Here is a 16,706-nt window from a genome sequence, read left to right on the forward strand (position 1 = left end):
TTTATTTAGCTGTTGACTTACAGAAAGGTCTTGTTCAAACTTTCATCTCCTTCATTTAGTTTCCGTGAAGTTAATCTAATATTGTTTCCTTTTGTCCCACAGGTGACCATCGTGGAGAAGGCAGACAGCTCCAATGTGCTCCCCAGCCCACTCTCCATCAGCACCAAGAACCGTATGACCTTTCTGTTTGCCAACCTGAAAGACAGAGACTTCCTAGTGCAACGGATCTCTGACTTCCTGCAGCAAACTACCTCCAAGATCTACCTGGAAAGAGAACTCACAGGAAGCCTCAACAGCTCGGAAGACGAGGTAGGAGATAAAAACGTGTTTTAATAATGATGTAATGGTGTGAAAATTAATTTAAGATGCTTAAATTAATGGCAAAGGTTATTTATTAAACAGAAGATTCAGTAAGATTCTTTTCATTCGATAAACTGGAAATGCAACCCTTTTCTGTGTTTCGTTTCAATAATGAGGCAAGTTTAAACATGAAGAAATTTATTTACTAACAATTTTAAACTGAAATATTTGAAATGACAATTCATAAATGGCAATTTTGATGACAATCCTTAACAGCTTTGATATTAAACTTTGTTTGAAACAAACCTGTGTTTGAATGGAGCTAAAAAATAGAATGATGAGTTTTGGATACGTGAATGAAGTTCTCAGAAGGTTTCTTTCAGAGGGAATGGAAGCGTTCTGGTGAAAATGATGTTTTGCGGATAACGGAGTTATTTTTAGAGAAAACGGCATCAAACGTCATCTGTCGTGTTCTACCTCACCCAAAACAGGACCCCCTTTGTGGATCCGGACGTCAGGACGATGGGTTCATCCAAGGTGGCACTTCGGCTGGTAGAGGAGACGCAAGTGTCCGATCGTCCGGTCCAGAGATGTACTGGGGGCACGGCTGTACGAAGCGTTTGGCAGATGCACGTTTCGTCTTTTAACTTAACTTCAGACATCAATGACTCTGGGAGAGTCTTGCGTTAGTTCGTTAGTTTCGTTTGTTCTTCAGCCATTCTTGTCGGCGTGACAGAACAGCTTGGCGGAGGTCAGGAGACGGCCGTACTCCTTTCCTCGTGGTGTTGGTTGAAGAACTGGACGTGAAATCTGTGATGGTTAGTTTTTACCAAACCCTCTCAGAACACTCTCACTCTCTCCAGAAGAAAGCGTGGTCATGCGTCAAAAAACATGTGCTGCAGTTATTGTTTATCTGAACTCTGTTGGCTGAGCAGCTTTGCTGAACACATCTTTATAATCATTATAATAATCATCATTATAATACCCAAAGCATAATAATCCATTTCATGTAATTAAAATACCTTTATATTTGAACCAAGTGATCATGTATTAATATTTAAACAGTAATAAAATCATAAGTTTATTAATTATTATTTAATTATCATCATCGTGGCTTGAAGTGTCCTCCTTCTGACGGAACAGCAGATACTGGTGTTATGATCTTGGCAGACATCGTGGCTCCTTGGGCTTTAATCTGTGGATTCAAAGTATTGTTTGACCCAGCTGGGCAAATGTGACCTTTGGCACAAATCAGAGAACCTTCATGCCGTTACAATGAAAACCTCCCTAATCTGGATTTGACTGTGATCTCGCTGCAGGTTTACTCCCAGCAGGGGTCCCTGCTATCCAGCAGTCTGCCACAGAGTTTGAGTTCAGATGTTGAGCGAGCGTTCAACCTGAATGACAACAGCGTTCCCACCGCCACGGAGGCTCTGATGACCATGTATCGCCGGCGCTCACCTGAGGAGTTTAACCCCAAACTCGTGAGTTGAATCACACTTTACTGGATAAAATGAGCGCAGGCCTTCATTTTCCATCTGACTCAAAACTCATTTCTCTTTTCAAGTGGATTATGAATTGTGTTTTTTTTCCCATGAATATCATCTTTAAACTGCATGGAGACTTGCTGTGAGGCAAACTGCTTTTAATTATTTATCCTTCCCTTGTTGCTCAGGCGAAAGAGTTCCTGAAGGAGCAGGCATGGAAGAACCACTTTACAGAGTACGGCGAGGGGGTGTGCATGTACCGCACGGAGAAGACGAAGGAACTCGTTCTCAAAGGCATTCCTGAAGGCATGAGAGGAGAGCTGTGGCTGCTCTTCTCTGGTGAGCAAACACATGAAAGAGGCAGTCACACGTTCACCTGAGAGGCTGAGCTCTGGATGCTGCTCTCAAACCCAAAAAAATGCACGTTGCATATTTCATGCAGGTGTTCTGCAGAGGTGTGACCAAGTCACTGCTTTGCAAGTCACAAGTAAGTCACAAGTATTTCCAGTCAAGTCAAGATGGCGCCGGTGTGTGTGGCAGCTCGTCTATTGCTCCTTAAGCTTTTCTTCTGCTTCTTGTTAGTTTTTCTTTCCTTGAAATTTAGCAGTTCTATCCGGGTGTATGATCGTAAAACCTTGCTCGGGATTCGCCAAGCAGCTGAGGGCTTATCGTTCTCTGGAGGTTTTGGGCAGAATGGATCGCCACTACTGGATGGTTCTTTGGGCTGCGTGCGCTACGTGGCAACCTTACCTAGATGGAGGAGGCGCCGGAGACGGGGGAAGCGTGCTGGATGCCGGATGAAGCTGAGATCGGCTCGACGTGGGTTGGATGCTGTGTGTGGAGTTGTGTGCTCAGAGGGGGACGGTGGGTCGCCGGAGCACCAGTTGGATCCGGTGCCGTTGAATCTGGCGGCTTCCGGATTGGTGTCGGTTGTGTGCGGTGGCGGGATGATACAGTCGCGGCGCCCTGCACCACAGCGGCGAGCGTGCGGAAGAGAAGTTCACCGACAAAATCTACTTGAGGTGATATGTGAATCAGCAGAGCCCTCGCCAGTGAATCCAGAAGAATTGACTAACAGCATCTTCTTCCGTCATCAGGTTTGCTCTGTCTAACGCCAGATCTATTATGAATAAGACTTTTATTCTGAAGGATTTTATTGAAACAAATGGTCTGGAGTTCCTGTGTGTTACTGAATCCTGGGTCCCTAAAGATGAAACTGCTGCTTTTGTGGAGCTTCTCCCGGATGATTTTACATATTTTAGTGTTCCGAGACCCTCGGGGCGTGGTGGAGGATTGGCTGTGATTTTTAAATCATCAATTATGTGTAGGCAGGTACAGGTGCTGGCCAGTAAATTAGAATATCATCAAAAGGTTGAAAATATTTCAGTAATTCCATTCAAAACGTGAAACTTGTACATTATATTCATGCAATGCACACAGACCAATGTATTTCCGATGTTTATTACATTTAAATTTGATATTTATAGGTGACAACCAATGAAAACATCAAATCTGGTATCTCAGAAAATTAGAATATTCTAAAGGCCAATGAAAAAATGTTTGTTTCTCTAATGTTGGCCAACTGAAAAGAATGAACATGAAAAGAATGTGCATGTATAGCACTCAATACTTAGTCGGGGCTCCTTTTGCCTCAATAACTGCAGTAATGCGGCATGGCATGGACTCGATCAGTCTGTGGCACTGCTCAGGTGTTATGAGAGCCCAGGCTGCTCTGATAGTCGTCTTCAGCTCCTCTGCATTGTTGGGTCTAGCGTATTGCATCCTCCGCTTCACAATACCCCATAGATTTTCTATGGGGTTAAGGTCAGGCGAGTTTGCTGGCCAATCAAGGACAGGGATACCATGGTCCTTGAACCAGGTGCTGGTGGTTTTGGCACTGTGTGCAGGTGCCAAGTCCTGTTGAAAGGTGAAGTCTGCATCCCCATAAAGTTGGTCAGCAGCAGGAAGCATGAAGTGCTCTAAAACTTCCTGGTAGACGGCTGCATTGACCCTGGACCTCAGGAAACAGAGTGGGCCAACACCGGCAGATGACATGGCATCCCACACCATCACTGACGGTGGAAACTTTACACTGGACCTCATGCAACGTGGATTCTGTGCTTCTCCGCTCTTCCTCCAGACTCTGGGTCCTTGATTTCCAAAGGAAATGCAGAACTTGCTTTCATCAGAAAACATAACTTTGGACCACTCAGCATCAGTCCAGTCCTTTTTGTCCTTGGCCCAGGCGAGACGCTTCTTGCGCTGTTTCTTGTTCAAGAGTGGCTTGACACACGGAATGCGACACCTGAATCCCATGTCTTTCATGAGTCTCCTCGTGCTGGTTCTTGAAGCGCTGACTCCAGCTGCAGTCCACTCTTTGTGGATCTCCCCCACATTTTTGAATGGGTTTGTCGTCACAATTCTCTGCAGGGTGCGGTTATCCCTAGAGCTTGTACACTTTTTTTCTACCACATTTTTTCCGTCCCTTCGCCTGTCTGTTAATGTGCTTGGACACAGAGCTCTGCGAACAGCCAGCTTCTTTAGCAATCACCTTTTGTGTCTTGCCCTCCTTGTGCAAGGTGTCAATGATTGTCTTTTGGACAGCTGTTAAGTCAGAAGTCTTCCCCATGATTGTGGTGCCTTCAAAACAAGACTGAGGGACCTTTTAAAGGCCTTTGCAGGTGTTTTGAGTAAATCAGCTGATTAGAGTGGCAGCAGGTGTCTTCTATATTCAGCCTTTTCAGAATATTCTAATTTTTTGAGATACCAAATTTGGAGTTTTCATTAGTTGTCACTTATGAATATCAAATTTAAATGTAATGAACATTGGAAATACATTGGTCTGTGTGCATTGCATGAATATAATGTACATGTTTCACGTTTTGAATGGAATTACTGAAATATTTTCAACCTTTTGATGATATTCTAATTTACTGGCCAGCACCTGTATATCCATCCTCTGTGCCTACCAGCTTTGAACTCTGCCTCTGTGAGCTTGGATGCTCTCAGAAGCTACTGGTTGCTCTCCTATATCGCCCACCGAGACAAAACTTTGATTTTATGGATGACTTTACTGAACTGCTTGGCGAGCTGATTCCTAAGTATGATCAAGTGTTACTTCTTGGGGACTTTAACATACATGTGTGCTGTCAGGATAAACCTTTGGTGAAAGATTTTTTAAATCTCGCTGACTCTTTAATTTGGTTCAGTTAGTGGACCAATCCACACACGTTAGTGGCCATATTTTAGACTTGGTGCTGTCACTGGGTGTAGGAGTCTCCAACCTGCAGGTCCAAGAGGCCTATTTTTCAGATCACAGGCCAGTATTGTTTGATGTGGCCTGGACTCACAAACGGGTGCAACAATATGCTCCGATGAAGCGTTGTCGGATGTTAAAAGACTCTACAGCTGCTGAGTTTGCCGTAGTGTTTTCTATGGGGTGTGCAGAGCAAGACTACGGAGCTTGGACCACAGATGAGCTTGTTATACATTTTGACTCAGCATGTACCATGGCGCTTGATGTGGTTGCCCCAGTACGGGTAAAGAAGCCTAAAGCTACAAAGGAGCCATGGTTAACCGAGAGTACTCGAGCACTAAAAAGGATGTGCAGGAAGGCTGAGCGGAGGTGGAAAAAGGACGGGCTCCAGAGCTTGCTTGACCAAGTGAGAAGTCTTTGGATTGGCTATCAGAAGGCTGTGAAGGATGCAAGGAGAAAGTACTTTACAAACATAATCTCCTTAAATTCTCAGAATGCTAGGATACTTTTTAAGACAGTTGACTCTATTTTAAATGTCAATGAGCCCCTTGCGATTGAGTACTCCACTGAGTCATGTAACAACTTTTTAGACTTCTTTGTGGACAAGGTAAGGGTGACAAGGGCCTCTATTCCACCACTTAAGCACGCCCCCTATGCAGATCTATGTGTTCCTAAGGCACTGGAGGGTTTTCAACCATTAACTCTTGCAGAACTTGAGGATCTGGTCGTGAGACTTAAGCCGACAGGGGCGGTAACTGATGTTCTCCCGGCAAGGCTATTGACAGAAGTTTTTTCTGTAGTGGGTAACCATGTACTGCAAATTGTAAATAGCAGCTTGATATCTGGGGAAGTCCCTAGTCCCCTAAAACAGGCGGTGGTACGACCTCTGCTTAAGAAATCAGGTTGGACCCCACAATCTTGTCCAATTACAGACCTGTATCTACACTCCCTTTCATCTCAAAGATCATAGAGAGGGCTGTGTTTAACCAACTGACATCTTTTCTTCAGGAACGGGAAATTGGAGAAGTATTTCAATCTGGGTTTAAACCCTTTCATAGCACTGAATCGGCGCTGCTTAAGGTCCTTGATGACATTTTATTGGCAAATGATTCTGGTGATGCTGTGGTTCTGGTGCTCTTGGACCTGTCATCAGCCTTTGATACCGTTGATCATAACATCCTGGTAAAATGGCTGGAGCGGTCTGTTGGCATTACGGGCCAGGCACTTCAGTGGATACGATCGTACCTGACTGGGAGGAGTTTTTGTGTGAGGTTGGGGGACTGTTCCTCCGATCTGGCTGAGCTGCCATGGGGAGTTCCCCAGGGATCGATTTTGGCCCCACTATTTTTCTCCTTATATCTCATACCCCTGGGTGAACTATTTCGTAAACACAATGTGTCATTCCATCTCTATGCTGATGATTGCCAGGTCATTTTTCCAATTAAGCGTGGTGGTTTATGCACCATTCAACCTCTGTTGGACTGCCTTGAGGACATCAAGCAATGGCTGGCTCAGAACTTCTTGTGTTTCAACGAACACAAGACTGAAGTTATTCTGTTCACGCCACCAAAGACCCCAGGAGGTGCCCAAGGGCTTGATTTTGCCACTCTGGCACCGCATCAGAAGGCGGTGGTCTCTAACTTAGGGGTAAAACTGGACGCAGATCTCAGATTTGATGCTCAGGTGAACAGTATTGTGAGATCTTGCTTTTTTCATCTACGCCGCATTGCGAAAATTAAGCCTTTTCTGTCCCATAATCATTTGGAAACTGTAATCCATGCCTTTGTTACCTGCAGGCTGGATTATTGTAATTCGCTATATGCGGGGCTTAGACAAGCTCCAGTAGCACGCCTCCAGGCGGTTCAGAACTCTGCAGCCCGGTTGTTAACATCTACCAGGAGGTCTGAACATATAACACCAGTCCTACGTGCCTTGCATTGGCTCCCTGTTTTTTATCGCATCAGGTTTAAGGTCCTCCTGTTTGTGTTTAAGGCGTTAAACACAGGGGCTCCTAAATATCTTTCCGATATCATCCACCAGCATGTCCCGGTGCATTCCCTTAGGTCAGCTGACCAGAGATTACTAACTGTGCCTAGGTACAGCCTGAAGTCTCGTGGTAGTCGAGCTTTTTCAGTACTTGGACCAAGTCTCTGGAATGAGCTGCCAGCTGATGTAAAACAGGCCAAGTCATTAGAAACCTTTAAAGGAAGACTGAAAACACATCTGTTCTCGTTGGCTTTTGGACGTTGAAGTTGGGGGAAGTAGGCCGGATATGGACTGTGAACTGGCACTCAGGTTTTTGTACTGTATTTTAAAATGGATTTCTTATTGTATTTTTATAGGATTTATTACGGTATTTTACAGGTATTTCTTAGTGTATTTTAATGGATTTATTAATGTATTTTAATGGTCATATCTCTGTCCTATTGTGTTGCATTTTATTGATGTACAGCGCTTTGTTTGTCCATTCTGGCCATGTGAAAGCGCTCTATAAATAAAGTTGATTTGATTTGATTTGAAGTCCAAGTCAAAGTTGAGTCCAAAGGAAATCAAATGGAAGTCCAAGTCCTTAACTTTGAATTTTCAAGTCATAATCAAGTCATCTGTCCAACTTCAGTTTAATGACAATAATAATAAATAAATTCCAGAAATAAAGCTTCTAAAAGCTTCATTTATTTGCTCAAACCAGCAGGAAGTGCAACTGAATCTGATTCTAAACAAAGTGCTGCTGCATTCAGCAGAACAAGATCACACCCAGAACCATGAATGATTTATGATTTTTGTCCATGTCGTGCTACTTTTGTGCTAAAATATCAAATATGCTCATCAAGTCAACAGATGCAAGTCAATTCAAGTCGCAGGTCAGTGGCGTTCAAGTCCGAGTCAAGTCGTAAGTCTTTATAGATTTTTATCAAGTCAAGTCAGAAGTCATTAAAATAACGACTCTAGTCCAGGTCATGTGACTCGAGTCCACACCTCTGGTGTTCTGTCAGCCACGGGCTTCCTTCTGACGGGCTACGGAAGGTAAAAACATGAAAGTTTTTACTCGGACTGGAGCTTTTGCAGGCTGCAGAGTGCCTCACAGCAGTTTTATTTAATTTAATTTTGTATATAGGTATGTATGTACACGTGTGGGTATTTATGTATCCATGCTTATGTGTTTATATTTACGTGTGTATATATATATATTTATATATATCGTTAATTTTACTGTTATTATTTATTTACTTTCCTTTTTTTTAAGTTTGTTATAACTTTCTAACTCTGCCACCTTATTTGTTATTGGTTGTGTTGTAGGAGGACCTGCTCAAAAACGAGATGTTACATCTCAAGCAGTTTATCCTCCTGAAAAACATAAGTTAAATAAATAAATAAATGTGCAGAAACGGTTTGTATTTGTGGCGCTTGGCCAGCCCAGTTCCAGTTGAAGTGGCAAATTATTTGACCCTCTGACCTCAAATGAAAAAAATCTGGATAATACTTATTTCCTCGGACAGTTGATGGTAAGGTGGGTCATTAATTCTCATAAAACACTCGGTTCATGGTTGAATCTGCTGAAATCAGCAGCTCTTATTTAATTGGTTCCACTTTTTGTGGAACAGATTGTGAGTTTTTTCACGACTGAGCAAGAAGTGATAAATCAGCAGAAGAAATGTAAATAATCACATGTCGACTGTGTGAGGCGCTGAGACTTTCACTCTCTTCGTCCATGCTGCAGGTTTGCATGTGACTCTGAGGTTTATGGTTGCAGGTACAGCCACGTTTCCTTTACGCGCGTCCTTCTACACAAGCTGGGTTACAATCAGCCATGACCCAGTTTCACAGCTCCTCCGAGCTCATTTTCACACTAAATTTACCTCCAAGGAAATACTTCTCATACTTGATTAAAACAAGTCACATTTCACAGATAAGAAAACCAGTTTTGTGACTTTTCTGAACTGGAACAGATGACGGTAACAGCTGGAAATGTGTAAATGATGGAGTTTTGTAATCTTCCCACACAAAGATGTGTTCTAGAGTTAAGAAATGGCAGGATAAACATGGAAAAAGTTTGTCAAGCATAGATGGTAAATAATCACCCAGCTTACAGGCGTGACCTTTATTTTTAGATAGTTGATGGTAATAAAACTGATGTTGAAAGTAGAGAAACTCTAAATATGAAACGTTTTACTAATAATTTTCCATAATGATTTAAGGATGATCGTCATAAATGTAGGTACTCTACTCTTAACTGATCTTCTGAGCTCCCGGGTGTAGTTTTGTTTTTGTTGGCAAACAAAAGTTTGTTCGTTCACAATCAATGATGGGAATGACGCCGTACATCATCCGACTGTAACCTGTTTCTGATCATGTCTTTAGTCCCGCTGTAACACTGGTTGCATCAGTCTCAGATGTCATGGGTGTTCAGGTGTTATCAGAACTACCTGTGTGTCTCTACCACCCAGCTTCAGATCTTCTGTGTTTGGGTCTGACCCAAGTTAGTAAATTTAAGTCCTCTGTCTGATTTGTGCCTCTTCTAGTGTCATTTTAAAGGATTTTTATTTATTTCACCATTACTAGATTACCAGCAACAGAAATGCTACTTAAAAACACACAATTATGTGAAGCTGGAAAAAATAGAATACTGAGCAAAACTACATTTATTTCTGTAATTTAGCTAGACTGAGAGACCATTTAAAGGTTCAGGAACCTTTACAGGTTCCTGCAATTATAAATTAGAACGGATTGGGGTCTTGTTAAATAGTCTAGATGAGTGTAATGTTCCTGTTTGTAGTTCCTCCTATTAAGTGCCTATTTATTTCAATTATTCAGTTTTATACAAAAACATTTGAACATGCATTTTTATTATGTTCCACTCATTAGTCATTTATATTTCAGCAGTGCAGTAATTTATAGCGAATTAAGTTTAGGGGAACCCATTTTTCTTACATTCTTTAATGAAAAAAGTGCAACAAATTAGTCATTTTTCTTGGTAATTAGTTACTTTTAGACTCTTGTAACTCTGTAAGTAACTGAATAACTTTTTGGACAAAGTAATCAATAACTATAACTACGGTAATTACTTTTTAAAGTAACGTTCCCAACACAGCTGTACAGTAAACCCTGACTAACTAACCCTAATCCTAGCCAAATAACAATGGATTAAATATTAGAAACGATTCTAAAAAAAAGAATGTTCTGTCCTCATTCAAGGGTAATCTTACCCACAGTCCTATTTTAATTCGTGAATCTGTCCAGATTATTTTCAAATGACTATTTAAAAACCGACCCAGTCATGTTTAACAGACTTAAACTTTTTCTAAACTTCTTTTAATTTGAGATTTTTCTGTATTCTTCCGGTATTAGAAGTTTATAGTAACGAATGTGATTTTGTATTTTCTACCATTAACGAATCTTGTAAATGCTGTTTTTATTTATTTATTATGGAGGAAGCTTTGTTTCCACTTTTAAGAACCCACTCATGTTTCCTCCCACAGGGGCAGTTAATGAGATGACTACTCATCCTGGATACTACGAAGACCTGGTGGAGAAGTCCATGGGCAAGTACAACTTGGCTACAGAGGAGATTGAGCGGGACCTTCACCGTTCTCTGCCGGAGCATCCAGCCTTTCAGAACGAGATGGGCATCGCCGCCCTGCGCCGAGTCTTAACCGCCTACGCGTTCAGAAACCCCAACATCGGATACTGTCAGGTGCTACATTAGGATAAGCTAGCAAGAACCCGTCATTCTTGGACAATTCCTGAGGTTTATTGGTCTTTGATTGGTCATCACAGGCTATGAATATCGTGACATCAGTGTTGCTGCTGTATGCCAAAGAAGAGGAGGCGTTTTGGCTGCTGGTGGCTCTCTGTGAGAGGATGCTGCCTGATTACTACAACACAAGGGTCGTAGGTCAGTGCGACAAAACATTTTTTTTAATCTTATTTTGATTATAATCGATCTGTCTGAGTGCAGGCTGAACATGAAAATAGTCTCCTACATCTATCTCCTGCATTAGCTTCTGATAGAAAACAGATGGTGAAACTCTAGGATTTGAAAGCCTGTCACAAAACATGGACTTCACCGTCTTGACTCACGACGGGGAAGGCTGTTGTTGGTTTAGCGTCTAGGAAATGGCAGAAAACGTCTCGGCTAGTTGAAGCTAATCTTAACATTAGCAACTCCACCACACTTCAGAACTCCTCCAGGGTTGTGTTATTAGTGGAGATAAAACGTCAATGTTGCAGAGCAGAGGCGAGATGTCTAAGTATCAGGAAAGAAAGAGTCCAAAACCTGCCGTCTGACGTTCGGCTAATTCCTGAAAATTGTTCACCAGAGCTCCCCCCCTGAGTATGACTTGCAAGACATTAATCCCTACTAGGGATCACTGCAAATGTAGAGATTACATGAGTATCGGACCATAATCCTGCTGTGCCTCTCCTTCAGGAGCCCTCGTTGATCAGGGAGTGTTCGAGGAGCTTGCCCGCGAGTACGTTCCCCAGCTGTACGACTGCATGCAGGACCTCGGGGTCATCTCCACCATTTCTCTCTCCTGGTTTCTCACCCTTTTTCTGTCCGTCATGCCATTTGAGAGCGCGGTGGTGGTGATGGACTGTTTCTTTTACGATGGCATCAAGGTCATCTTTCAGTTGGCGCTCTCCGTGCTTCATGCCAACATCTACCAGCTGCTGGGCTGCAAGGATGATGGAGAGGCCATGACTGCTCTGGGCCGGTAAGACGAAGTCTCTGTGGGGAGCGCAATCGTGATTCGATTACAAATCAGAGGGATTCTAACTGTATCTGTCTACCATCACAGGTACCTGGACAGTGTGACTAACAAGGACAGCACCCTTCCTCCCATCCCCCACCTTCACTCTTTACTGACTGATAATGGAGACCCACATCCAGAGGTTGACATCTTCAAACTGGTCAGCAGCTCCTATGAGGTAAAGAATGAATGCAGTGCAGGTTTGTCAGACTGTTCCTGAAAGTTCGTCATGGAAGAGCCATCTTTGTTTCCCTTTGATAACAAAGCTGATGGTATTTCTCCTTCTCGTGTCAGAAATTTGGCTCGATTCGTGCCGATGTGATTGAGCAGATGCGTTTCAAACAGAGACTGAGGGTCATTCAGACTATTGAAGACGCAACAAAGCGCAACGTGGTGAGCTCCAGCTCTCGTGGTGTCTAGTAACAGAACCAAACCATAAAATTACAGCTTTTTAACTTTTCTTTTGTTCGTTTCAGGTCCGAACTATTGTGACAGAGACGGCGTTCAGTATTGATGAGCTAGAGGAGCTCTTTGTGCTCTTTAAAGTAGCTATTTACTTTCTTCTTAATACGCTTACACACCCACGTTGATTTTTAGATTTCATACCTTCTGCTCTTCTCCCCAGGCGGAGCACCTGACCAGCTGTTACTGGGGAGGCAGCAGCAACCCCACTGAGCGTCACGACCCCAGCCTGCCCTATCTGGAGCAGTACCGCATTGACGTGGAGCAGTTCAAAGGTCTGTTCAACCTGCTGTTCCCCTGGGCCAACGGAGTCCACTCAGACCCCTTGGCCCTGCGCTTCTTCAGACTCCTTGATGAAAATGGAGACGGCCTGATCAACTTCCGGGAGTTCATCAACGGCCTGGGTGAGCAGATTTAACAGATCACTGCCTTTGGAGACCTGGGGTCAGTCTCAACCCTGAAGGTTTTCTGTTATCGTAGGAGTTCTGTGTCACGGGGACCTTACGGAAAAGCTGAAGCTCCTCTACAAAACGCACGTGCTGCCTGGTGAGTTCACACAAATCCTGATCGGCGATGGTGGGAAAACGATATCTAGGAATTAAACTATTTGAACAATGCCTTGCTTCATTGGATTGGTCCACAAAAATAAACAATCAATAATAAACAAGTCTGCTTCTAGACCTGCAGAAAGAGGGAAAACAATCAAGAAAAGGATTTAAAAATATGAAAAAGTTGCATAGTATGGCTTTAAGAAAAGCTGATAAAATGACTGTAATGCAGCTTTCAGCCTCCTGTTTAAATGCTGAATGTAAATTGTTTATCTCAGAGTTGACTCAGGAGCTGGAAGAGCCCGACTCGGCCTTCGAAGCCACCCAGTACTTCTTTGAAGACATCACTCCAGAAACATCCATGGGTAAGGCGACTTCACGACTGTGAGATATCACGCTATGTGTATATAGCACATTAAGTTGTGTGGTCGAACTTCCAGCTCACAGCTTTGTTTTCGTCTGATTCACTGAAGAGCCTCGTTTCTGACACTGTTGTGGTTTTTAATTGAGTAATATCAGATTTTGGAGTTCAACAATATCATCATATCAGATGCTATATGTGCTTTTATCAAGATCATCGTGTGTGTGTGCGTGCGTGCGTGCGTGCGTGCGTGTGTGTGTGTGTGTGTGTGTGTGTGTGTGTGTGTGTGTGTGTGCGTGTGTGTGTGTGTGTGTGTGTTGCATATTGGAGCAGGAGATGATCTGAACACGTTATCTCTCTCTTCTCAGGCCGTGATTCAAAGTGCCGAGGTGAGAAGGACGATGGTTTCGTCAGAGTTACGTTCAAGACCGAAAAAGGTAACTCCAAACAGTCTGAATGGAAATCAAATACAACTTGACCATTTTTATTCTAGATGAGCAGCTAAATTAGTGAAGCAGCAGAAAATAATCATCTTTTTGTGAGGATTTTTTTTTCTGGTTGAGATGTCCCATCAGGAAACAGCACGACGAACAAGAAACAAACACCAGAGGATGGGTCGGGGGGTGATGATGATGATGATGATGATGATGGTGGTGTAAATGATGGCATCCTGAACACTTTGCAGATAATTTTGAAATGATGGGCAGAAATGAATTTATTTTAAAAATGGTAAATGGTCTGTATTTGTATAGCGCCTTCTTAGGGTTCTACAACCCCCCAAGGTGCTTCACAACACAGTCATTCACCCATTCACACACTGGTGATGAGCTACACTTAGCTACCGCTGCCCTGGGGCGCCCTGACAGAGGCGAGGCTGCCGAGCACTGGCGCCACCTCTGGTTAAGTATCTTGCCCAAGGACACAACAACAGAATTCTCTGGTCGGAGCCGGGATCAAACCTGCAACCTTCCCATTATTGGACAACCCGCTCAACCTCCTGAGCTACTGCTGTCCCAGAACACAATTCCTCTGGTTTTGATGAGATCTCAAAGATCTGAACATGACATGAGTGTCTTAAGTTAAAGGTTTTGTTTGTTTGTTTGTTTGTTTCCTCAGTTTGTGGGTAAAAACTAAATCTAAACTTTTCACAGTGAAGAAGCTGAAAACTCCTGATTACCACCAATACCTGAAAATGTGGAACCAGGAGTCGAAGCCAAACAGAGAAAACACGAAAGCCCTCCCAAAGCTGAACCAGGTGAGACGTGTTACCTGCAGCTTGGAGTGGCGTAAACCAACGGAGTATAACTGATGTTTCTGTTCCTCAGAGCCAGTTCATAGAGCTTTGCAAGACCCTCTACAGCATGTTCAGTGAGGATGTTGCAGAACAAGAACTCTATCATGCCACAGCAACAGTCACCAGTCTGCTGCTGGAAATGGGAGAAGTGGGAAAGCTCTTTTCCTCCTTTGGCAGAAGGGATCACAACCAGGAGGACAGATCCGAGCCGGGCTTGTGCAGGAGAGCCACACCAGAGGCTCGGGATCTGGGAGATGTTTTCATCCCAGCAGGTCCGGAGAACAAGTCGAGCTCCTGCGAGCAGGGTAAAAGGGTCGAGGGGAGCGAGGAGGAGCTGCCCCCCATGCAGGACATCAAGCTGGAGGACTCGTCCCCCAAAGACACGGGTACCTCATCTGTCATGCTCATTTCAGACGACGACACGTCTGTGTCGTCCTACTCGGTGCTGAGCGCTGGCTCACATGAGATGGATGAAAAGCTTCAGTGTGAGGACATCTCGGACGACACGGTGCTGGTGCGCAGTAACAGTGGCTCCAACAGCAAGGGAATCCACCGTCCTCGCAGCGCGGCGCTGCACGACAGGCGGCTGCCTCACAGCACCAGCATCGACAAAGACTGGGCCATCACATTTGAGCAGTTCCTGGCCTCCGTCCTCACCGAGCACGCACTGGTGCTTTATTTTGAAAAGCCAGTGGATGTGGCTGCACTCATTACTAATGCCAAGAATGTGAGCAAAGTTGGGCGCCCCCTGCTGTCCACCAGTGACTATGAGATCTCGACCTCTGGTTGAGATTTGAGCTAATGAATGTTTTCCCGAGGTGTTGAGGAAAATGTAAATGTGGAATGATGTGACCATAATGTTTCTCCAGACTTTTGTTGTATGAACCACTAGAATCCGTCCAGTGAGGAAGTAACAGGACATGTTATGACCGAAGGGTGTCCATGTAGTAGCTGTACCTTATAAAACATTAACGTGTAATCTCTCGTACTCTAAGGTTATTTCAACATAAACGTCCACAGGCACGGCCCAGCTCCAGTGTGGGATAGTGTAGTCTACGCCGCATTTCATCACCTTTCCTTAGATCTGGTCAAACTGTTGCTTCATATACATTTGCTGCTATTTAATCCTTTAAATTATTATTTAAAGCAAATTACAGAAAACTATAACAAAAATCTATGAAAATGTCATGAGATTATTTTTAAGTATCTAGTTCACTTTTTTCCAATGTTTCACTTTCCCAGAGTATTTATTTTTTTCTTACTGAGTTTACTTTTTTTTACTCGGTAAAAACAGAAACCAACCAATACAACAACATTACTGAACCTTTTTAGGTCATAATTACACTAAAATGTTTACATGGCCTGCTTCCTTGCCTTGTTTCTGTTGTTTGCACTCCAAACTTTTTTTTAAACATTTTTGCTCTTTATATTTTTAACTTGCTTTTTAAAGTTCCTCTTTTTGAATGTAAATATGTTGATTTTAACTGTCCAGGTGTTATAACTCTGGATTGCGGTGCATTGTGTATCACTTGTCTCATTAAACTTGGTGCCATTGAATAACTGCTGTGCTGTTTATGGTCTTTGTTTATTGACTCTTGTTAAAATGAAGCTGCTTCTTTATCGGACTTGAAACACCATCACTGCCATCTAGTGGAGGAAATTGCTAAACTGGATAGAACTCCACTCATGATTCACAATAATCTGAAATATAATAAAGCTTGGCACATGTCCCTTTGGTTAATTTGTTATTACTCTTACAGTTTTCTTCATAAATTGTAGATTGTATCAGGTCGTTCCAGTTTTCTCCCTATCATAGAATTTCTTTGAGCTTTTTTCATAAATGTTTTATTTTGGAGCCTTTTTCCCGAAACAAGTTAAATCATCCAGGTTTTTTATGATCATATGGAGCCATTCTGCGGACAAAACTATATAACACTTGTTAAATGTGCTAATTTTAAGTTAAAATAAAAATCTTTATAATTGAAACTACTCTATCAAAGTAGGAATGCCTGAATTAGTGTGTGATGGCATTCAAATGTAATATTGGAAGTTAGTATCAGTTATTCTTTTAATGACGACTTTTACACACCATGCCAGGGGGGTGGGGGTCTTATTTTATCTTCCATAAATACACTTCATCTCACTTTACATCTGAAAACGAATCTTCATAAACAAAGTTTTAAAAGGTTAAAAGCGTCTCTGGAATGGCGTGAAGAATTAACATAAAAAGGATGAATTTCTTCAGTTCA

The 16,706-nt window shown here is 42.9% G+C and overlaps 1 protein-coding gene across 1 annotated transcript in view; it reads left to right on the forward strand.

Moving 5' to 3' along the window:
- The window catches only part of tbc1d9 (TBC1 domain family, member 9 (with GRAM domain)), a 32,002-nt gene extending 16,531 nt beyond the window's left edge, over positions 1-15,471 (forward strand). The window contains exons 7-21 of the mRNA XM_015965504.3: positions 103-309; positions 1,620-1,784; positions 1,976-2,126; positions 10,521-10,735; positions 10,819-10,936; positions 11,471-11,756; positions 11,841-11,970; positions 12,087-12,185; positions 12,269-12,337; positions 12,418-12,658; positions 12,735-12,800; positions 13,081-13,167; positions 13,532-13,600; positions 14,315-14,418; positions 14,489-15,471. Of these exons, the coding sequence (XP_015820990.1) occupies positions 103-309; positions 1,620-1,784; positions 1,976-2,126; positions 10,521-10,735; positions 10,819-10,936; positions 11,471-11,756; positions 11,841-11,970; positions 12,087-12,185; positions 12,269-12,337; positions 12,418-12,658; positions 12,735-12,800; positions 13,081-13,167; positions 13,532-13,600; positions 14,315-14,418; positions 14,489-15,247 (2,766 nt within the window). The 3' untranslated portion in view covers positions 15,248-15,471. The remainder of the gene's footprint in view (positions 1-102; positions 310-1,619; positions 1,785-1,975; positions 2,127-10,520; positions 10,736-10,818; positions 10,937-11,470; positions 11,757-11,840; positions 11,971-12,086; positions 12,186-12,268; positions 12,338-12,417; positions 12,659-12,734; positions 12,801-13,080; positions 13,168-13,531; positions 13,601-14,314; positions 14,419-14,488) is intronic.
- The last annotated feature ends 1,235 nt before the right edge of the window (positions 15,472-16,706 follow it).

Source organism: Nothobranchius furzeri, chromosome 4, assembly GCF_043380555.1.
Source record: "Nothobranchius furzeri strain GRZ-AD chromosome 4, NfurGRZ-RIMD1, whole genome shotgun sequence".
NCBI lineage: Eukaryota > Metazoa > Chordata > Actinopteri > Cyprinodontiformes > Nothobranchiidae > Nothobranchius > Nothobranchius furzeri.